This window comes from Nicotiana tomentosiformis, chromosome 4, assembly GCF_000390325.3.
Source record: "Nicotiana tomentosiformis chromosome 4, ASM39032v3, whole genome shotgun sequence".
In the NCBI taxonomy this organism is placed as follows: domain Eukaryota; kingdom Viridiplantae; phylum Streptophyta; class Magnoliopsida; order Solanales; family Solanaceae; genus Nicotiana; species Nicotiana tomentosiformis.
Genome location: NC_090815.1, coordinates 118,436,031 through 118,459,153, shown reverse-complemented (window position 1 = coordinate 118,459,153; position 23,123 = coordinate 118,436,031). Strand labels below are relative to the sequence as shown.

Below are 23,123 nucleotides of genomic sequence, written 5' to 3'. Positions count from 1 at the left end.
TATAATAGTGACTACACCACCCTAAGTACTTTAATACGTACACTTTAACATTTAAACCCCACACTTATGTCAAATCATAACTCCACCTTCACATCAATGTATATTAACTCCATACTTCTTTAAGCACAATTACATCAAGAGTCACCACTATCAAGGAATATTTTTTCACAGCAATTCAACTATTTTTTTTTCCTTTATTTTTTTAATTCAAGTGGCTTTTATTTTATTTTTTCAAAATAGTGCACATTTCTCCTTATTTCATTAGTTCCACTCAAAAGCCAAACCAACTACCCACACAATTTAACTTTTACAAAGTTCATAACAATTCAAGTGCTCATGAGAGGTGAAAAGGTTCAAATAGATGGTTAATTCAAATAAATGGGTAAGGCTTGTAATATGATTGCTAAAGAAACATGATTACAGGCAAAAAGGAGTTAGCTACGATACATAACAATTAGGCGGGTAAACTATATATATCTGGCTCAATAAAGAAATGCCTATATCACTTCCAAGACTAGACAACACTACTATTTCGCTTTACAAATACACGGGGCAAGTTCTAGACATCAAATACAATGCACAGAATAACACACAAATCTCACACACACATGGCACATAAATCACTCACGAATGGACTCATCAAGACACTCTAGTCAAATCAGTTAAGCAAATTTAAGATCATACAATTTAAGATACTTATACAAGAGTCAAAAACTTGAGCCTAAGCGTCACAACCAAAGTACTCACTATTTATATCTCAAGGCATAACAAAGTCAAGAGATATTGTTTCAATTCAATTCATCTCACAGTGGCTCCTACTCCTAAAAAATAAAATTACCTACACCCGATTTAAATAAAATCCTTGAAAAAGAACCGCGTCACAAAGAAAAACCAAGGGGGAATTACTACACTACCTAACAAACGAAAATCTTTTTGTCTTTTTTTCTTAGACTTAAATCCCTCAAGACACCTGTCGAATGCGATCCATCATCGGGAGAAGTCCAATTTTCTACTTTTTTTTCATTTTTTTTCATAGCTACTAAAATACTACACAACTACGAAAACAAAAATAAGAAATTAATATTTTTCTAACATCCTACTACTAATTATCTAGAGAATTCTCCACCCCACACTTAAAAGAGTGCAGTATCCCCAATGCACAAATAAGCAAAACAATAACGAGGGTGGATAAGAAACTTCCTGAAAGGCCAAAGGCCGAAGCAATAGCGGCTCACGGGTACTCAGACGTCCACCAGGCATGGTCCTCTGTGTGGCACCCCACACTTATTTCTCACCATCTAACTCGCTTTTGCACTCTTCCAATGGATTTGCCTCTTATGCTTATAATCCTACAAAACAAAAACAAATACTACAACAATAATAAGAAAATATATAAATAAACGAAATTAGTAAAGATGGGTTGCCTCCCAACAAGCGTCTGATTTAACGTCGTGGCATGACGCAGAGTCTCGATTACTCATCAGCGAGTACAACCTTAGTCTTCTCACAATCAATTATTCCTCCCTACTAATGTTTAACTCTATGTCCATTCACCAAAAAATTTCTTTCACCATTCAAGGCTCGCAGCTGAATTGCACCATAAGGAGTGACTCTCACTACCTCAAACGGGCCTGACTATCTCGATTTTAACTTCCCAGAAAATAGTCTTAGTCTAGAATTGAACAATAATACTTGTTGGCTTAGCTCGAAGCGACACAGTTTGATATGCTTGCCATGCCATCTTTTTGTCTTTTCTTTGTAAGCATTTTCATAAGAGTGCAGCATGAACTCATTCAACTACAAGTGTCTTTTCTCGCCTGCGGCTTCAAGGTCTATATTTAAATTCTTAATGGCCCAATATACTTTGTGTTCAAGTTCAACAGGCAAGTGACATGCCTTCCCATAACTAGCCTATACGGCGACGCCCTAATTGGCGTTTTGTATGCAGTTCCATAACTTTGCAGCCCAATCTTTTCTATTCACACTCACCGTCTTCTCTAAGATTTGCTTTATTTCTCTATTAGACACCTCAACTTGTCCACTTGTTTGTAGATGATATGCCGTCGCAACTCTATGGCGGACTCCATATTTAGCTAGAATGTTATTCAACAATCGATTGCAAAAGTGTGTCCCTTCATCACTAATCAAAGCACGTGGAGTCCTTAATCTCAAAAATATGTTCTTTTTCACAAACGCAGCTACCACCATGACATCATTCATTGGCAATGTGATCGCCTCTACCGATTTTGACATGTAGTCAACTGCTAGCAAAATGTATTTGTTTCCTCTGGACAATGGGAATGGTCCCATAAAATCTATCCTCCGCACATCAAAAATCTCGATCTCCAGGATGTTATTCAAAGTAATCTCATGTCTCTTTGTGATTGTTCTTGTTCTCTTACACTGGTCACACTTCTTAACAAATGCATGGGAATTCTTGAATAATGTTGGCCAAAATAAACCGGATTGTAATACCTTTGCAGTTGTTCTATCCTCTCCATGATGGCCCTCATAGGGTGATGCATGAAAATCATACAACACTAGTTCAACCTCCTATTCAGGTATGCATCTCCTCATCATTTGGTCAGCACACTGCTTGTACAAATATGGCTCATCCAAATAGTAGAAGTTCACATCATGTAGAAACCTCTTTCTAGCTTCATATTCAATTTCAGGAGGAAGTACCTCGCTCACCAGATAATTCACATAGTCCGCGTACCATGGGGAAGGGTCTTGGGTGATAGCAAAAAGTTGCTCATTAGGAAATATTTCTTTAATTTGCCCATCCTCCTCCACGTGGTTGTGATTTTCCAGCCTTGATAGATGGTCAGCTACTTGGTTCTCTATGCCCTTTCGATCTCGTATTTCCACATCAAATTCCTAGAACAATAAAACCCAGCGCATCAATCTAGCCTTAGATTCCTTCTTTGTAAATAGATACATGATTGTTGCATGATCGGTATGGACTATGACTTTTGTTCTCACCAAGTATGCCCGAAATTTCTCAAAGGCTCATACCACAGCTAACAACTCCTTTTCAGTGGTAGTGTAATTCAGCTGCGCATCATCAAGAGTCTTACTCGCATAGTAGATGAAATAAAATATTTTGTCCTTCCTCTGGCCTAACACTGCCTCAATAACATGGTCACTTGCATCACACATAAGCTCAAATGGTAAGGACCAATCCGATGCGGCAATAATGGGGGCAACCACCAGCTTCATTTTGAGCTCCTCGAATGCTTTCAGGCAGGCGTCGTCAAAATTAAAAGTCACATCTTTTTCAAGCAACCTGCACAAAGGAGTAGCAATTTTAGAAAAAATTTTAATAAAGCGTCGATAGAATTCTGTGTGTCCCAAGAAACTCCGGACACCCTTCACAGAAATGGGTGGGGGTAATTTTTTAATTGCCTCCACCTTCGCCTTATCAACTTCAATGCTGCTCCTAGACACTCTGTGACCCAACACGATGCTTACTGCACCATAAAATGGAACTTTTCCCAATTCAATACCAGATTTGTTTCTTCACAACGGGCTAACACCTTGCTCAAATTCTTCAAACAATCATCATAAGAAGACCCGAAGACCGAAAAATCATCCATAAAAACTTTCACAAATATTTCCACCATATCGATGAAAATAGCCATCATGCATCTCTGGAAAGTAGCTGGTGTATTACAAATACCAAACGGCATTCGCTTGAAAGCGAAAGTGCTATAAGGACAAGTAAAAGCGGTATTTTCCTGATCCTCTGGGCATATGACAATCTGGTTGTATCTGAATAACCATCAAGGAAGCAATAATAATCATGCCCCGCCAATCTGTCCAATATTTGGTCAATGAATGGAAGCGGGAAGTGGTCCTTGCGGGTTGCTTTGTTGAGCTTTCTGTAATCAATGCAAACTCTCCACCCCGTCACAGTGCGAGTAGGAATTAGCTCATTTTTTTCATTCTCAACCACGGTCATCCCTCCCCTTTTAGGAACACATTGAACTAGGCTAACCCAATTGCTATCAGATATAGGAAAAATGATACTTGCATCGAGCCACTTAATTACTTCCTTTTTCATGACTTCCGTCATGATAGGATTCAATCTCCTCTGCTGCTCAACACTGGGTCGGTGTCCATCTTCCAGAAAAATGTTATGCATGCAAAACGATGGACTGATTCCTTTGATGTCAGCAATTGTCCACCCTATAGCCTTTTTATGCTCGCGAAGTATTCTGAGTAATTTTTCTTCTTGTACATTAGTCAGGCTGGACGAGATAATTACTGGCAATGTTTCAGAGTTCCCCAAATAAGCATAGCACAAATGTGCTGGCAGGGGCTTTAATTCTAGCTTTAGAGCTTCCTCAATAGATGGCTTAGGAAGGGTCAGAGTAAGAGGCCTGCCCAACTCCTCAAACTTCCCAAACCCATGGACATAATTGCATGATTTATCAAGTACTTGTTCAATTTCACCCATCATCTTATCTTCAATGTCTTCTTCATTCCCAATCAAAGCTCGTTCAAGAGGATCTATAGGGCTCATATAAGGCACCAATGACGTAGCACTGCTTTCTACTACAAAAATCATGGATAGCTCTTCATAGTGGGCTGGCAATCTGAGTGCTTTGTACATATTAAATACCTCCACTTGATCACCTACTCTCATCGTCATCTTTCGTTCGCATACATCAATAATAGATCGGCCCATGGCCAAGAATGGAAGCCCCAAAATAAATGGGACTTCCTGATCAGGCTCGTAGTCTAAGATAATAAAATCAGAAGGGAATATGAAAGAACCCAATTGAACTAACACATCTTCAATCACTCCTTCCGGATGAGCAATGGAGCGATCACTCCTTCCGGATGAGCAAGGGAGTGATCATCTAACTGTAAGATAACTGTTGTTGGGCGCGGATCACCCAAACCCAACTGTCTGAACACAGATAGCAGCATCAGATTGATGCTCGTTCTAAGATCACACAAAGCTCACCCGACTGCATGTTTACCAATCAAGATTTTGATAGAGAGACTACATTGATCCTTCAATTTCTAAGGTAGCTTGCTTTGGATTCTAGAGCTACATTCCTCAGTGAGTGCCACAGTCTCGAATTCAGTCAGTCTCCTTTTATTTTTCACTGTCCTTGATGTATTTTGCATATTTGGGCACTTCTTGCAGGATGTCTACCAATGGAATATTTATTTGCACATGCTTCAAAATATCAAAAAAAAAAATATACGTGGCATTATCCTTCACTTTCTGCAATCTTTGAGGGAACAGAGGTGGTGGCCTCACAACTAATGGTGGGAGTTACTTAGCCACCGCCTCTTCAGCTGGCTTCTCAGACTCCTTTGATTTTTCTGATTCTGACTCTATAGTTGTCGGTTTCTCATTAAAGGTCACTTGTTTTCTCTTTTTCGACTGGACTTCTTCTAATTGTCTCATAGTCCTCAATGAGACATCATTAAAATATGCCTTAGGATTAGCCTCAGTGTCACTTGGAAGAGCTCCAACTGGTCGGGTATTTTGGGCACTGGCAAGTTATCCCATTTGGCGTTCCAAATTTCTCATGACTGCGGCTTGGCCGTGCTAGTCAACCATCACTTTCTTTATCATCTTTGCGGTGTGGGCTTGCTGGTCAGCCATCAATTTCTTCATCATTTCCTCAATGTGATTTGTTGAGTTTGCTTGTTGTTCAGCCTGAGGTGGTCTATATTGTTGTTGAGGTGCTTGTGGTCGGTATCGATTTTGAGCACCTTGATTTCCACCCCAAGAGAAGTTTGGATGGTTCCTCCAGTTGGGATTGTAAGTATTCCCATATTGGTTTATCTGGCCCCTATTTGCATTACCCACAAAGCAGACAGACTCTAGATTAACTAGGCATAAGTCAATCGTATGACCCTCTCCACATACTTCACAAAATAATTGAACATGTTACACTAGTTGAACTTGTTGCTTGTTAATACCCAAGGTCATCTGATTGACTTGGTTGGTCAGTATAGAAATCTGCGCTGATAATGCCGAGACGACATCTAATTCGAGAACCCCTGCAGAATTTTGCACCGTGTGTCTGCCCATTTCTCCTTGCCAATTCGGATTGCTTTTGAAAAATTTGTTCAATAATGCATATATCTCGTCAAAGCTTTTCTCCAACACTTGACCTTCAGCTGCAGCATCTACCATAATTTTTGTCTCAGGATGTAGCCCCTCTATGAAAGTGTGAGATAACACTTCGTTGGTCTGGTTATGATGAGGACAGTCTCTGAGCAGCCCTTTGAACCTCTCCCAAACTGAGTATAAAGACTCCCTCGTTTTCTGTTTGAAGGCGACTATCTCACTTCTGATCTTTGCAGTTTTGCCTGAAGGGAAGAACCTTGCTAAAAATTTTCTTGTCAGATCATTCCATGATGTAATTGAATTAGCCGGTTCTGCCTTCAGCCATCGCTTTGCTTTGCCCAACAGAGAGAATGGGAAAAGTGTGAGCCTCACATAGTCTGGAGTGACTCCGTTAGTGATATAAGTATCACTAATCTCCAAGAAATTCAGGATATGCTGTTGTGGATCCTCGTGTGGAAGACCCATAAACTACCCATTCACATGAAGTAGCTGGATCATACTCTGTTTTAGCTCAAAGTGTCCGGTGATCCTGGGCATCACAATGCTGGAAGTGACATTAGCAATGTTGGGCATTGCCACCTCCTCAACAGCCATATGTTGCTCCTCTTCCATGTTCACAGGAAATTGAACAAGTGCCTCAAGATTATTTATATCCTTTGCTTCCCTCAACCTCCTATGAAATGTTCTCTCGGGTTCGGGGTCAAAGCCTTGAAGTCTGTCCTGGCTTCTGACCCTACGCATTCAATCAAAGTTCCTGAAATCAGAGCAACAATCAAGTAAAGTTAGACTTGACGAAATAAACAATTAAGCAAAAACTAGAAAGTAGTCGATATTCAAGTCCCCGACAACGGCGCCAAAAACTTGTTGCTCCCAAACGCACATGCAAGTATATGTGGTCGTATAAGTAATAAAATGATAAGTCGAGTGTCGAACCTATAGAGACTTGTATCAACTACCCACTAAAATCACCAAGATTGTTATTCAGTCAAGTCAAAATCGAGTTCAAGAATGTGATTATACTAAGCTATAATTCTAAGTAGTAACTAAATTATCAAGTAGTAAAATAATTGTGGTGTATTTAGTAGAGACAAATATTCCAGGGTTGTGATCGATTTACCAATCCTATTGTGTTCTAGTTAACTCTCTCTTTCCTACAATTCACTCATGGTTGTTAATTAATCGAACAATTACTCTCATAGTCTTTTCCAAAGTACTACTCGTCTATTCAAAATAGATCAACGCCTATATTCCTATGGAATCAATCTATCAAGAAGCATTAAGATTACGATATTTAATTAAGCACGGTGACCAGGTATATTCCTATCCTAACCACAAATTCCCCCCCCCCCCCCCCCTCAAGAGTTTAGATCGTGCCCTCTTCAATTCTTCTCTAATCTAAACATGGCTTTCCCAAGAATAGCATAGATAGTTAATAGGACCTAACTGATGACCACACAATTAAGCAATTAATCACAGAATTGAAGAAACAATCATATATTAGTGAATTATAATCAAGGTTAAGTCAACGTAAAACAACAATATTCATGACTAAATTACAACCCCAGAACTATAGATTTTAGCCACTCATGTTCGTAGTAACAATTTTCCAAGTATTTTGTATAAACAAATTACAAGGAAAAGATAAAAGGATGAAGAACTTGATGATTTTCTCCTCCAAAAGTTGTTCACGTGATGTTCTTGCCTCCGGTCGCAAAAACTCCTCTAAGAATAGTGTTTAATGAATATTTATATGTGTAGGGAAGAGACCTAAATGAAATAATCAAATCCAAAATCAAATAGGAGACGAAATAGGCTTTAAAAATTCGGAACACGCTCGTCACGGGCCTCGCCTCGCGGGGCAAAGCGCCTGATCCATCTCGCCTCAGCCCCTGCGCCGTAAGCTCTGTAGCAAGCTCCTTCTCGCTTTACCCGTGCGTCGCCAGCTCCACCGCGAGCTAGAAAGCTCGCGTCGCCCAACTGCTTATCTTCATTTCAATGTTCTGATTTCTCATAGAGTTGGTGCTCGTTGCCTAACTTTTCCTTTTCCTTTCTCTCTTTCGTTTCTTTCAATTCCTTTGCATTGTCTCTTCAATCATTGAATAATTTTCCTCCTCCATCATAAAGATACTATTTAAGATTAATTTACCATGTGATCAAAATTCGTCTTCGTACCTACACATAAAATAAATTCAATTAAGCACAAATATAGTATAGTTTAGCATTAAAGCCTCAAAATATAAGGTAAGTAATGCACTAAAAATATGGAATTATAGTCAAACATCAATCGCACGAACATAAAATATTACTATACTCCATGCGTTTCAATTTAGATGATGTAGTTTGACTTGACACAAAGTTAAAGAGAAAAAAAAAAGACTTTTGCAACATCTAGTGCTAAAGCTAGGGGGGAAATCTTAGTAGGCCATAATATTTGTGTGGCTATAAAAATTTCTCATTAATGATAAAGTAAGTAGAATGAGAAGCTTAAAGTTAAACTGTTTTTAAATATAAAAATGTGTCATTCATTTTGGAACGAACTAATAAGGAAAGCATATCATCTAAATTAAAACAGATGGAGTAAATGAGTAATTGTTAATCTATATGCGTAATTTAAGATCAATTGCCATCGCAATTTGAGAAAGTTGCTTGAGTTGAAGATAACTTCATGATTTTAGAGCCCGTTTGGACATAAAATTTGATGGAAGATTTTTTCAAAAATAATTTACTTTTTTTCGAAATCAGCGTTTGTTCATAAAATTTTCAATTTTCATTTGAAGATGCATTTTGAAATTTTTCGAAAATTTGAAAAACTGCAAAAAGCTGTTTTTCAAAATTTTCACTCAAATCACTCACAAAACTTCAAAAACAACTCAAACTAAAATTTATGTCCAAACACAACTCTAAATTTCAAATATCATTTTTCACTTGAAAAATAATTTCACCATTTTTCCGAATTTTACAATTCTTATGTCCAAACGCCCACTTAGTCTGAATCGTGGAAGTTAAATGGCTTTGCTAGTTAGCTTATAATGTCAGGCCCTCATATCGTACGAGTGCAATGAGCTGAAAATAATCTCGTTTTTATTTTTATTTCTATTTCTAAGGGTGGTCTAATATAGAGTTTTGATATTTAGATACTTCAAGGGAATGTTTCTCATTTCAATTTCTTCCTTTCTTGCATATTTCGTGGTAATAGCCACATTTCAATCTTTTTATCTTTTTGTTTCCTACACAATGAGTAGGTTTTAAATATATTTTTCCAACACTACAATGTGCCCCAATAAGATAGTTGGTATTACAATTTTACATAGTATTTAAACAATACCCTCGCCGCTGATAGGTTAAGCGACGTGCACAAACAGAGGATCCGCATTAACACCAATGAGTTGCCTTTCGCTTCAATCTAGCCTTTTTTATTATGTCTGCACCGGTCTTTTAAAAGGCTTTTATGGGACTCGCCTCGGGGCTTGTCCCGGGGCGGGACATTATCAAAACGTCTTGAGACTCATGTGTGAAATTTAGTTCTGTGAGGTTTATGCACCCAAGTCGCCAAGCCTCCGACGTGCGCCCTAAACACGCCTAACGCTCAACGCTCGGGACTTACTCAAAATTTCATATGCAAATCTTGTGTTGAATTCACAAATTTGCACTATTAACTCTCAAAAATCTTTAACAAATGAATGATTAAAGTTCTTTTTATCTATAGAAACTAGTTAATTTATCCACGCTTCGCATGGTCCAAACCTTTCCATAATATCAACTCGTAAATTTATTTTGGTTAAATCTTAAAAGTAAAAAAAGATCATCATTTTCTAGTAATTCGTTCACTAACTGCCAAAACAGAACTGTAAAAATTGAAAAATATCATGTATCAGATTAAACATTAAATAGCCTATCACCAAAAAAAGGGGGAAAAAGAAAGGTTAGATCGCGTTCAACTATGCCTTATAAAAGGACTAAGCGGTCGTTACAAATATAATCGGGTTTACAAGTCCGGAGTCAAATCCCACAGGGAATTAACGTACTAATTATAACTTTTAGTTCAGCAAGAATCCAAATAATCAACTTCCAACAAGATTGAATAATGACTTGAGTGTTTACTAACAATTAACAAGGTAATTAAAAACTATAATTTTATTACTAACAAAGCAACTGTTGCAGACAAGATTAGGAAGATCTAGAGTTACGATTTCCCCTCTTATCGGAATTCTCCCTGCTACGTCTGCTACAAATTCGCCTAGATACTCGCTACCGATCGTGAGCACTGTAGGTGTCGTAATTCTCTTCCGAGCAAATACAATAATTTACTAAACGTATTCTTCCGAACTACACTAGCTAGCACTCGTTTACCACTCACTACAATCGCACCAAGGTTTTGTTATTCTTAAACCCACATTTAAACCCTCTGTATTGATCCCTCATATCCGTTAGGAGTACCATTTTTCCAAGTAATACACACTAAATAGGTATAGCCGATTGAGAGCCCTTCAATCAACCACAATAATCACGTAGTTGAACACGTAGGGAAAATTCAATAGCAAATTTATATTAAATGCAATAAAGATTCATCCTCCAAGAGGTTCCATCAAACCCTAGAATAAAGAGTTTAGCTACTCATAATTGTTTTAACAATCACAACATAAGAATTCATCATCAACGATAAAAAATGAAGAAAGAAAGATAAAAACTAGTTTCTCAATCTTCCGTCTTGCTCATTGCCTGTTCTTGCTTTCCAAATTCTCCTAAAAACCAAGATACCCTCTTTTTGGGCGAGCTGGGCTTCATATAGATCAAGGACAGTCGCCTCTGAAATTATAATTTTAGCCCTGGACTATTTTTTCTCGGAAGGACGTGCGCGGCCGCGCACCTTGGCAGGTGATCGCGCATCTCGCCACGCACTTTGGCCAGTTTCTGCCTGACTTGCACGGCCCAGTGCACGGTCAGTGCGCGGCCGCGCACCTGGGCGATTTTCTGCACTCTTCTTTGTTCTTCTTTTTAAATGCGTTAACCTTCTTCGATCCTCGAACAAACTCCCAATTTACTTCATAAGCCTTTACTTAGCCTTCAACGCTCCATATTATCTCAAAACACTCCTTAACCTCATTGTAGCCCGGAATTGCTCCTGCAAAGCATAAACTCAATCAGATCAATTTACTATCATTCAGCGCTCAAACATCAGTGAAGTGAAGCCAATTTAAAGTGCAAATAGTGGCCAAACTACATAGTTATAGCCTACAATCAATATCCCACACCTAAACCATTGCTCGTCCCCGAGCAAACAAATCACACTTTACATAGACATAACCTCACTAAGCGACTTTCTTAACTCATCATACCAAGAATATTTCAAATAGAACAAGCATAGTAGTGTAACATCTCCACCTCAAGAATTGACTCACAAGCATCACGCATTATTCACAACTTACTCACTTACTCTAACACAGAGGTCAAGAATTACCTTTTCTTCATGAATCAAGTGCCCTCCCATAACATAAGAGAATCGTTCCACAATTAATAAAATTCATGAACAATTAGGAACTTCAAGATAGACAGAATTCACTCACACTCAGAAACGACATTCATGTGCCACAAAAGATGCACCATAGGCTTGCCCGTAGTGTACTACTCTACTAATTGAGTGCATTCAGTCAAGGATCAAGTAGGACTTTTAACTGGTTGTAATGTAGGCTGCGGGACGGGTAGGATACATTTAGATATAAGAGTGACTACACCTCCCTAAGCACTTTAATACATACTCTTTAGCAGTCGGAACCCCACACTTATGTCAAACCATACTCTGTCTTCAAATCAATATACATTAACTCCCAATTATTTAAGCACAATTACATCAAGATTCACCACTTATCATGGAATATTTTTTATTTTATTTTTTTCAGCAATAGAACTATTTTGTTTTCTTTTCTTTCTTTTTCAATTCAAGTGGCTCTTACTTTTTTTTTAAAACAGTGCACATTTCTCCTTATTTCATTAGTTCCACTCAAAAGCCAAACCAACCACCCCACACTTTAACTTTTATAAAGTTCATAACAATTCAAGTGCTCATGAGAGGTTAAAAGGTTTAAATAGATAGTTAATTCAAACAAAGGGGTAAGGCTTGTAATGTGATTGCCAAATAAACATGATTACATGCTCAAAGGGTTTAAATACGATACATAACAATTTGGTGGGTAAAATATACATATCTGGCTCAACAAAAAAATGCTTATATCACTTCCAAGACTGAACAAAACTATTATTTCTCTTTGCAAACAAACGGGGCAAGTTCTAGACATCAAATGCAATACACATAATACAACAAACCTCACGCACACATGGCACATGACTCACTCCAGATTGGATCATCAAAACACTCTAGTCAAAGCACTTAATCCAAGTTAAGAACATACAATTTAAGGCACATATACAAGAGTCAACAACTGAGCCTAAGCGTCACACTACCACATTCGCTATTCTCAAGGCATAGCGAAGTTGAGAGACCCTTTTTTCATTTTAGCCCATAGCCCATAGGTTCCTACTTCTAAAAAAAATAAAACTAACTACACCCGGTTCAAACGAAACCCTTGGAAAAGAACCGCGGCCCAAAGAAAAACCAAGGGGGAATTGATACACTACCAACAAAAGAAAATCTTTTTATCTTTTTTTTCCTAGACTTTAATCCCTGAAGAAACCCGTCGAATGATATCCATCGTCGAGAAAAGTCGAAACTTTTGAAATTTTTACTCTTTTTTTTTAAATTTAACTAACTAAAGAAACTAACACTAATCTATATTACTATATATATACAATATAAATACAAGATATCCCCCCACCCCACACTTTAAATGGCGGCATGTCCACATGTCACACAAAGAAAAAATGCAAGGTAAAGGACTTCGTTGAAAGAGTCAGTCCTGGTCGGAGACAGTGCCGGGGTCGAGATGGCCAGCCCTGCCAAGTGCACGTAGCCATGCCATGACCCTCCTCTCAGATTTTTTATTTTGGGTAGCAAGGGCATCCACTCTAGCTCCCACCTCCGTGACAGATGTACGCAACCCTGCCATTTCCTGCTCTAAGGCCATCATTCTCGTGTCCCATCTAACAACCGATGTTCCCTCAGCAACCTGCTCGTGCGGGGGCGAAGCAGCCATAGCCTCATCTTGCCCTTCATTACCCTCATTTGGAGCATCAGACTCATCGTTATTTGCCTCAATGGGTGCAGCAGGGTCCTTCCTAATTACCACTTTATCAGCCCGGAACTTCTGTTCTTTTTTTACTTTCCAATCCAAGTTCTTGTTTTCTAGTACACGTGTCGCACGGCATAATCTAGTGATTAAGGAAGGAAAGAAGAACTCATACCTCTGCACTGGACAACGAATGAATATTTCGTCATGAATAACCTTAGCCACATCAAAATCGTGGCCATTGATAAAGCACCAGATCAGTGCAACCCGGGGACCATTCACTTGAGTGGTGTTAGAAGAAGGCAGCAGGCGGCTATTGATGATATAGAGCCAACACTTCCCTTCAAAGGTGAGTGATGCCGAATGAAACTTTCGCCCCTGCTTAATCCACACTACATCCTTGTTGGGCACACATATTTTTCTAAAGAACAAATTCCACGAGGTTGGTTCTCTGCTATAGATGTCATAATAGTCCTCCTCTTCAAGATTTATCCCAAACACTGGCAACTGGTAAACCCTCCCAATGGCCTCGATGGATGCATCCATACTCTTCTATCGTACCGTGCAGACATGGTTCACATGTTCCGGACAATTTGGGTAAAACTCCCACACAATCATTAAATTAGCTTCATCAGGTTCTTCAAAGAATATACCAGCCCGCACCGAACCAATTCACGATACATATTGGGACAGTCATTTTGGAGGGACCCCATATCAATTCCCCTCTCCAGTATGGGTTTCTTGGGAGCCTTATGACCAAAATGTTCCTGGGCCGCGCTTGATACGAACTTGGTACTATCATACTGGGCCGCATTGGTCGAGGCCCGTGACTGGGATGAGCCTGCGTGACCATTAGAAGAGGCACATATGGTTCTTCATTTCTTAGAGGGAATCAGACTACCTGAAACAAATACCACTATCAGTAAAAGGCACGATGTGTGAACCAAGAGCGGTTACTCAGACTTCATCAGCACACTTGGTCACAAAATTACATTCTCGAACTCACTGTGGCATTTATATAAACACTTGATGCGCATGTTCACCCAAACTCCCCAAATACTCAATTATAACCCCAATTCAACCACAAATATACCAAAGTTTAATCCAACCCAACAAGGTGAAATTCAACTATCACCTCACATACAAACAAGTATACTAGCAATACAAAGAAAAGAAAAGAATAACAATGAATTCTACTACAATACAAAGAAAAGAAAAGAAAAGTAAAAAAACGAACTAAATTAAGAGGGAAACAGAAACATGACACTTACCTCAGAGAACTTGTGAGGATTTGGGTTGGGAAGAGATGGAATAGGAGAGATGAGGGGAAGGGTGTAGGGTTGGGCGTTTTGTTTCTTGTGTTTAGAGAGGGAGGGTTCAGATTTAGAGGGGGGTCGTGTATATTAAAAGAAAAATAAATAAATAAGAAAGAAAAGAAAAAAAATATAAAATTAAATTAAATTAACTAATTAAATACCCTACAACATGGCGCCCAGTGCGCGGCCGCGCACGTGTGGCAGTGAAGGTCCAAAAATGTGCGGCCACATGCGCGGCCGCGCATGTGTGGCAGTTAACGTCCAAATATGCGCGTCCATATGTGCGGTCAGTGCGCGGCCGCGCACGTTTGAAGTATCAACTTCTCGACTTATGCCACTTTTAGCCCCTCTTCAAATTTATTTCTTCACCCGAATCATTCCAGCCCGCCCACATTCATTCTTGCACATTGATAAACCTGTCAATACTTCCACAATTCAAAATCAAACACAAAAATTAACGAAAACCCAAAAATAAATATTGGGTTGCCTCCCCAGTAGCACTTGATTTAACGTCGTGGCACGACGAATTACAACAAACCCATGGGTTGCATCCCAAGAAGCGCCTGATTTAACGTCGCGGCATGACTCGGGTTATCCCTTATCAGGGATCTTTCAAGTACACGGTCGAGATCATTTTGTCTTCCTCAACCATGCCCTGGTAATGTTTTAGCCTTTGTCCATTAACTTTGAACTTGCGGGAGCCATCTTTCGATGTAATCTCGACGGCTCCAGTTGGATGCGTCTCTACCTCACGAAATGGTCCCGACCATCTTGACTTCAACTTGCCTGGAAACAACCTCAATCTTGAATTGTACAGCAATACCATATCTCCAGATTTAAAGTTTCGCTCAATAATATTTTTGTCGTGCATCATCTTCATTCTCTCCTTATATAGTCTTGCGCTCTCAAAAGCCTGGTAGCGAAACTCATCAAGCTCATGCAACTCAGTGACTCTACTTGTACTCGCCTCTTCTATGTCGAGATTCAACTGCCTCAATGCCCACAAGGCTCTATGCTCCAACTCCACTGGTAAGTGACACGCTTTCCCAAATACTAATTTGTACTGCGACATACCAATTAGAGTTTTGAAAGCGGTACGATATGCCCTGAGTGCATCATCTAACTTTCTCTCCCAATATGTTCGTGTAGCATTCACAATCTTTGTCAAAACGCTCTTTATCTCTTTATTCAAAACATCCACCTGCCCACTCGTTTGTGGATGATATGGGGTGGCAACCTTGTGGCATACATCATACTTTTCTAACAACTTGGCGAAGGCGCGATTACAGAAGTGAGTGCCTCTGTCACTAATTATTGCCCTTGGGGTGCCAAATCGAGTGAATATATTCTTTATCAAAAATTCAATTACCCCCTTTGCATCATTTGTAGGGAGCGTTGCAGCCTCCACCCATTTTGACACGTAGTCCACCGCTACGAGTATGTACATGTTGCTATATGAGCTGACGAAAGGCCCCATGAAATCGATTCCCCAAACGTCAAACACTTCTACTTCCTGAATTGGGTTCATAGGCATCTCATGTCGGTGGGAAATATTCCCGGTTCATTGGCATTCATCACAAAACTTCACCCATAAGTGTGCATCTTTGAATAATGTTGGCAGCAGAAGCCAGACTCCAGCACTTTCGCAGCTGTCCTTACTCCCCCCGAAATGGCCACCATATGGTGACGCGTGGCAAGCCTGCAAAATAGAAGATTGGTCTATCTCGGGGCTACATCTCCGGATCATGTTATCAATACAAATCCTGAACAGATAAGGCTCATCCCAATAATACATGCGACAATCACGAAAAGAACTTTTTCTTTTTGATAGAGGAAAGGTTATAGGGGACAATACCGCTTGCCAGATAGTTTGCAATGTCTGCATACCATGGCGCCTCCTCCATTGCCACTGCTAGTAATTGTTCATCCGGGAATGTCTCAGATATATCTTCTACCTCTACTTTCTTTTCAGCTCCCTCCAACCTTGAAAGGTGGTCTGCCACTTGGTTCTCTGCCCCTTTCCTATCGCGGATCTCCAAATCGAATTCTTGTAACAAAAGAACCCAACGGATTAAACGTGGCTTTGACTCCTTCTTTTCTATCAGGTACCTAAGTATTGTATGGTCAGTATAAACAATCACTTTTGAACCAATCAAATAAGACCTGAATTTGTCGAATGCAAACACCACAGCCAACATCTATTTCTCAGTCACGGTATAATTGAGTTGTGCACCGCTTAGCATTTTGCTTGCATAGTAAATTGGGTGCACCAGTTTGTCCTTTTGCTGCCCCAGAACTGCTCCTATAGCATAGTCACTCGCATCACACATGAGCTCAAACGGTTGCTCCCAGTTGGGTGCAACGATGATTGGTGCAGTCACCAGTCACTTCTTCAGTTCCTCAAATGCTAACATGCAATCATCAGAAAACACAAATGAGTGATCCTTTTCAAGGAGTTTACATAATGGGTTAGCAATTTTAGAGAAATCCTTTATAAATCGTCTGTAGAAACCGGCATCCCCAAGAAAAATTCTTACTGCCTTGACCGAAGTGGGTGATGGCAACTTCTCAATCACGTCAACCTTAGAATGGTCGACCTCAATACCCTTACTTGACACTCGATGTCCCAACATTATACCTTCTTGTACCATAAAATGGCACTTCTCCCAGTTCAATACTAAATTTGTCTCCACACACCTTTTCAACACTCTTCTTAAATTGTGAAAACAATCTTTGAATGAATCTCCTACCACTGAGAAATCATCCATAATATCTTCAACCATATCAGTGAAAATGGCAAACATACATCTATGAAAGGTGGTCGGTGCATTGCATAGGCCAAACGGCATCCTCCGAAAGGCAAAGATGTCATACGGACAAGTAAATGATGTTTTGTCTCTAACCTCAGGGGCTATTGAAATCTGATTGTACCCCGAATATCCATCCAAAAAGCAGAAGTGAGACCTCCATACCAATCTATCCAACATTTGGTCAATGAATGGTAGGGGAAAATGGTCTTTCCGGGTGGCCGTGTTCAGTTTTCTGTAATCCATGAAAATTCGCCAACCCGTGACTGTACGAGTTGAGATCAACTAATTATTCACATTTTGCACTATATCCATTCCACCCTTCTTTGGCACACACTGAACTGGGCTGACCCGGTTACTATCAGAGATGGGGAAGATGATTCCCGCATCTAACCACTTGATCACTTCTTTCTTCACCACTTCTTTCATGTTAGGGTTCAGCCTTCTTTGATGTTCTCTGGAAGGTTTGTGCCCATATTCCAGTAGAATCTTATGCATACAAAATGCCGGGCTGATCCCCTTAATATCTGTAATGGTCTAGCCAATTGCAGTCTTGCATTCCATTAACACCTGCAAAAGTTGTTCTGTCTCCACATTTAACAAACTGGATGAGATAATAACAGGTAAAGTGGATTTAGGTCCCAAGAAGGCATACCTGAGGTGAGACGGTAATGGTTTTAGCTCCAACTGTGGTAGCTCCTCAATTGATGGCTTAGCTGGAGGTGTTTTTCTTTCTTCTAAGTGTAAGGGCTCAAATTCGAGCTCTCTTTTCCAGTACCCTCGCTCTTCAAGGGACAAAACCCACTCTGCCAAGTCCCCACCATCCATTTCTTCTAAGTTCATGAGGCAGGCTGCTAGAGGGTCTTTTGCGTTCAGAGTCTCATCTTCCTCCTCCAAAATCACATCCACAACCTCTATCAGAGAGCAGTTAGCAAACTCACTGGGTCGCCTCATAGATTTCTGTACATTGAACGTTATCTCTTCATCGTTCAGTCTCATCTTTAGCTCCCTAGTTTCACAATCAATCAGAGCTCTCCCAGTGGCCAAGAATGGCCTTCCCAAAATTATGGGAATTTCCTCGTCAACCCAGCAGTCCAGAATGACAAAATCTGCCGGAAACACGAACTTTCCAACCTGCACCAGCACATCATCAAGTATACCTTAGGGGCTCTTCACCGTTCGGTCGGCTAGCTATAATAACATGGATGTGGGTCTTGCTCTTCCAATTCTTAACCTTTTATAAATAGCCAAGGGCATCAGGTTTATGCTCGCCCCCAAATCACAAAGTGCCTTAGCAAAAGCATAGTTACCTATTGTGCATGGGATTGTGAAACTCCCTGGGTCAGACAGTTTCTCAGCTATGAGTCTCGTCACAACCGCGCTACATGTCTGAGTCAGTGTAACTGTGGCCAGGTCTTGAAAGTCGAACTTACGAGACATCAAGTCCTTCATCATTTTAGCATAACCAGGCATTTCCTTCAAAGCGTCAATCAATGGAATGTTCACCTAGATTTGCTTCAACATCTCCATGAATTTCTTATACTGCTCATCTTTCTGATATTTGGCCAATCTCTGGGGGAATGGTGCTGGAGGCCGCTTCTTTCCTGTGATTTGAGTTTGAACCTGTTCGGGCACTGTTTCTACTGTCTTCACTTGCACTAACTCAATTTCTTTCCCATCCTCTTTTTCTTTGCTTGATTCAGCTGGTGCATGTTGTATCGTCACCTCTGTCAACCCTGTTGAATCATCTACATCGATTGGTATTGGCACAAGTGTTTCAGTTGTTTGGCTTTTGCGAGCAATTTCTTGCTCTAGATCAAGATCTCTACCATTTCTTAGACTCACCGCCATAAGCTGCTTCGGGCCCTGCTCTTTTGGATTGACATGCGTGTCTGCGGGCAACGTCCCTTGAGGGCGATTATTCAGAGCCATGGACAACTGCCCTAATTGAATCTCAATGTCTTTTATCGCTGTGTCATGTGCTTCGACCTTCTCTTGCATTTTTTCCATTTGACCCAATCAGTTGTTGCAGCATTCCTTAAATTTTGGACAACCCATCATCTTGTCTCACTATCTGTTGTTGTTGAGGCTATTGATAAGCTAGCTGCTGATTTTGCTGATTGTAGCCATGTTTCCTTTGGTAAGGCACAACTTGACCTTGTGGTCTCATAGCTCCAGGATTGTTACCATTATTATACTGTTGTTGTGCTGGTCTATACTGCTGATTCTGCTGCCCCCAATTCTGACCACCTTGTCGTTGTCCTCCATAGTTGGCCACATGGTTCATATTCTCCTGATAGTTCTGGTTGTCACCTTCCGCACTCCACGAGCATACATATGGTTGGTTGATGCATGGTGTACATAAACCCCCATTAGTCATGTCAATTATGTGTACCTGCTGCTTCTGGCCTAATTTATCAATCTTTTTGGTGAGGATACTCATTTGCGTCATCAGAGTGGCCATATTTTCAGCTATGGAGTTGTTTGGATCCAAAGCCACTGAGTGAACAACAGAAGTGATCGTAGAGTCTCTTGTCATCCATCCTGAGTTTTGAGCCATTTTATCTAGTAAAATCTTGCATTCTCTGAATGATTTGCTCAAAAATGCTCCTCCTGCTGAAGCATCAACATTGGCCTTCAAGCTGTCTGCCAATCCCATATAGAACCTTTTCCCCAACATCTGATCTGGAATGCCATGATGAGGACACTTAACTAGCATACCTTTGAACCTTTCCCACGTTTCTTGTAGTGTCTCTGTTGGTCTCTGCCTGAAGCTCAATATCTCGTCAACTTGTTTGGCAGTCTTATTAGGTGGGTAGAACTTGTTCAAAAATTACTTGACTAATTCCTCCCAAGTAGTGATGGATTTAACGGGGAGTGAATTGAGCCAAGCCTGAGCCTCTCCCGTCACCGATAATGGAAACAACAACAGCCTTATTATTTCTGGTGTCACATTTGGTTGCCTTTGTGTGACACATATCGAGAGAAAAATTTTCAGATGCTGCTAAGGATCTTCAATGTAAGACCCTGAGAACAGTCCCTTGTTCTGCAACAAATATAGCATGTTGTTCGTGATTTGGAATGACTCCGCTTATATCTAAGGGACTGTAATTGCGGTTGCCAGATTTTCGGCGGTAGGTTGTGCCCAATCATATAGGGCTGCTTCTAGTACAAGAGGCACCACACCCTGATTGTTTGGTTCATTCGCATTGTTTCTGTTGTTGTTTGGATTTTCTATTCCGTCATCCATTTCTGATTCGATTTATTCTGTTGAATTCTATTGTTGTTTGTCTTTCTTGTTCGCACGATTCAATGCCTTGAAAGCTTTCTCAGGATCTCATAATACGTAAAACAATTCACCAATTCTTGAGGAGTTTCTAGGCATGCACCTGTAACACCCAAGACTACAAACGTTAGAAATTCAATGTATTTAGTTTAAGATGAAGAAAATTGACTACACTACAAATTCTAGCACTTTTTTTGCTGTAATTAATAACACCGTTAAATCCCCGACAACAACATCAAAATTTGATCACGCCCAACTATGCCTTATAAAAAGGACTAAGCGGTCGTTGCAAATATAATCCGGTTTACAAGTCCGGAGTCGAATCCCACAGGGAATTAACGTATTAATCACAACTTTTAGTTCAGCAAGAATCCAAATAATCAACTTCCAACAAGATTGAATAATGACTTGAGTGTTTACTAACAATTAACAAGGTAATTAAAAACTATAATTTTATTACTAGCAAAGCAACTGTTGTAGACAAGATTAGGAAGATCTAAAGTTACGATTTTCCCTCTTATCGGAATCCTCCCTGCTACGTCTGCTACAAATTCACCTAGATACTCGCTATCGATCGTGAGTATTTTAGGTGTCGTAATTCTCTTCCGAGAAAATACAACAATTTACTAAACGTATTCTTCCGAATTACGCTAGCTAGCACTCGTTTACCGCTCACTACAATCGCACCAAGGTTTCGTTATTTCTAAACTCACCTTTAAACTCTCTGTATTGATCCCTTATATACGTTAGGAGTGATGTTGCTCAACAACTACCTAAATATGTACCCTTTTTCCAAGTAATACACACTAAATAGGTATAGCCGATTGAGGGCCCTTCAATCAACCACAATAATCACGTAGTTGAACACGTAGGGAAAATTCAATGGCAAATTTATATTAAACGCAACAAAGATTCATCCTCCAAGAGGTTTTATCAAACCCTAGAATAAAGAGTTTAGCTACTCATAATTGTTTTAACAATCACAACATAAGAATTCATCATCAATGATAAAAAAAAAAAGGAGAAAGAAAGATAAAAACTCGTTTCCGAATCTTCCGTCTTGCTCCTTGCCTGTTCTTGCCTTCCAAAATCTCCTAAAAACCAAGATACCCTCTTTTTGGGCGAGTTGGGCTTCATATAGGTCAAGGACAGTCGCCTCTAAAATTATAATTTTAGCCCTGGACTAATTTTTCTCGGAAGGACGTGCGCGGCCGCACACCGGGGCAGGTGACCGCGCACTTTGGCCAGTTTCTGCCCGATTTGCGCGGTCAGTGCGCGGCCGCGCACCTGGGCGATTTTTTGCACTCTTCTTTGTTCTTCTTTTTAAATGCGCTGACCTCCTTCGATCCCCGAACTAACTCCCAATTTACTCCATAAGCCTTTACTTGGCCTTCAACGCTCCATATTATCTCAAAACACTCATTAATCTCATTGTAGCCCGAAATTGCTCCTGCAAAGCATAAAAATACTCAATCAGAGCAATTTACTATCATTCATCGCTCAAACATTAGTGAAGTGCAGCCAATTTAGAGTGCAAATAGGCCAAACTACATAGTTATAGCCTACTATCAAAGGTTAAAGCCATGTCGATGCTTGCCCTGTATTTCTCCAGCATAAGAAGTTTTATTCTCAGAAAGGCGTGAGTGGTAATAATAACTAATACATCCCTTCCTAAACCTTTAAAAATTGAATAAGGATCTAGAAAATAAAAAATAACTAACTCACGGACATTAAATTTATGCAGAAATTTTGGACTGTGTAATAATTTGAGTGATAAATTTTTATTCCTCCCTTAATTTGTATTACTTTCAAACTGAACGTTTTCTTTCTTGTCAAAACTTTCACAGCCTAAAAACTTTGAAAGCACTAAAAAAAGAGTTTGGAATTTTATCATATCAAAAGCGTGTTTATTTCTCAAATATATTGTTGTCCAAAAGGGTCTTCCCATTCTTAATTTCAATTATCATCTTTGTTAGAAATTCAAGGGCTTGAAATAGTTTGACACAGGAGTATCAATAAATATTATGTCATTTAGGTTTAGAGAGATATTTTGAAAATTGAGAGATTCAGATATCAATTTAGTAAAATATTATTATGGTGCTTTTCTTCTTTCCCCCTCCCCCCCCCCCTCCCAAATTAATTGAGAGGGAGATTTTTACTTATCCGTCGGCACAAACTATCAATACTAACGTTTGTAAAATCAGTCAGTTATCCAAACTAAACCAAAACAATTTGAAGTAAAATTTTCTGATTTCATTAGTATTTTAAATATAATGCTAAGAACTCTAACTTTTATTAAATCTACACATGCAAAAATAAAACAGAAATATTTGTAGGAAGAAATAATAGAAGAAGAAATTAGAAAAGAGGCAGTAGGAGTAGAAAGAAATACTAATGATAAAAAAAAAAAAATTAACTCGTTCTTCTTGGATT

General features: G+C 39.6%; 2 protein-coding genes and 1 non-coding gene across 3 annotated transcripts; 1 reads left to right on the top strand and 2 right to left on the bottom strand.

Annotated features, from left to right (window-relative positions):
- Positions 1-6,224: 6,224 nt before the first annotated feature.
- On the top strand, positions 6,225-6,331 carry LOC117274926 (small nucleolar RNA R71). Its single transcript, XR_004505086.1, has one exon. It is a non-coding gene; the product is annotated as a small nucleolar RNA R71 (small nucleolar RNA).
- An 8,867-nt stretch (positions 6,332-15,198) lies between these two features.
- Positions 15,199-16,131, bottom strand: LOC138910431 (uncharacterized). Its single transcript, XM_070201670.1, has one exon. It carries the CDS (start codon positions 16,129-16,131, stop codon positions 15,199-15,201), a length of 933 nt encoding a protein of 310 aa, XP_070057771.1.
- A 1,810-nt stretch (positions 16,132-17,941) lies between these two features.
- LOC138910430 (uncharacterized) lies at positions 17,942-18,877 on the bottom strand. The gene is made up of 2 exons (XM_070201669.1): positions 18,695-18,877; positions 17,942-18,538 (listed from the first exon to the last, which is right to left on the bottom strand). The coding sequence occupies exons 1-2, from the start codon at positions 18,875-18,877 to the stop codon at positions 17,942-17,944; spliced, it is 780 nt and encodes a 259-aa protein (XP_070057770.1).
- Between the last annotated feature and the right edge of the window lie 4,246 nt (positions 18,878-23,123).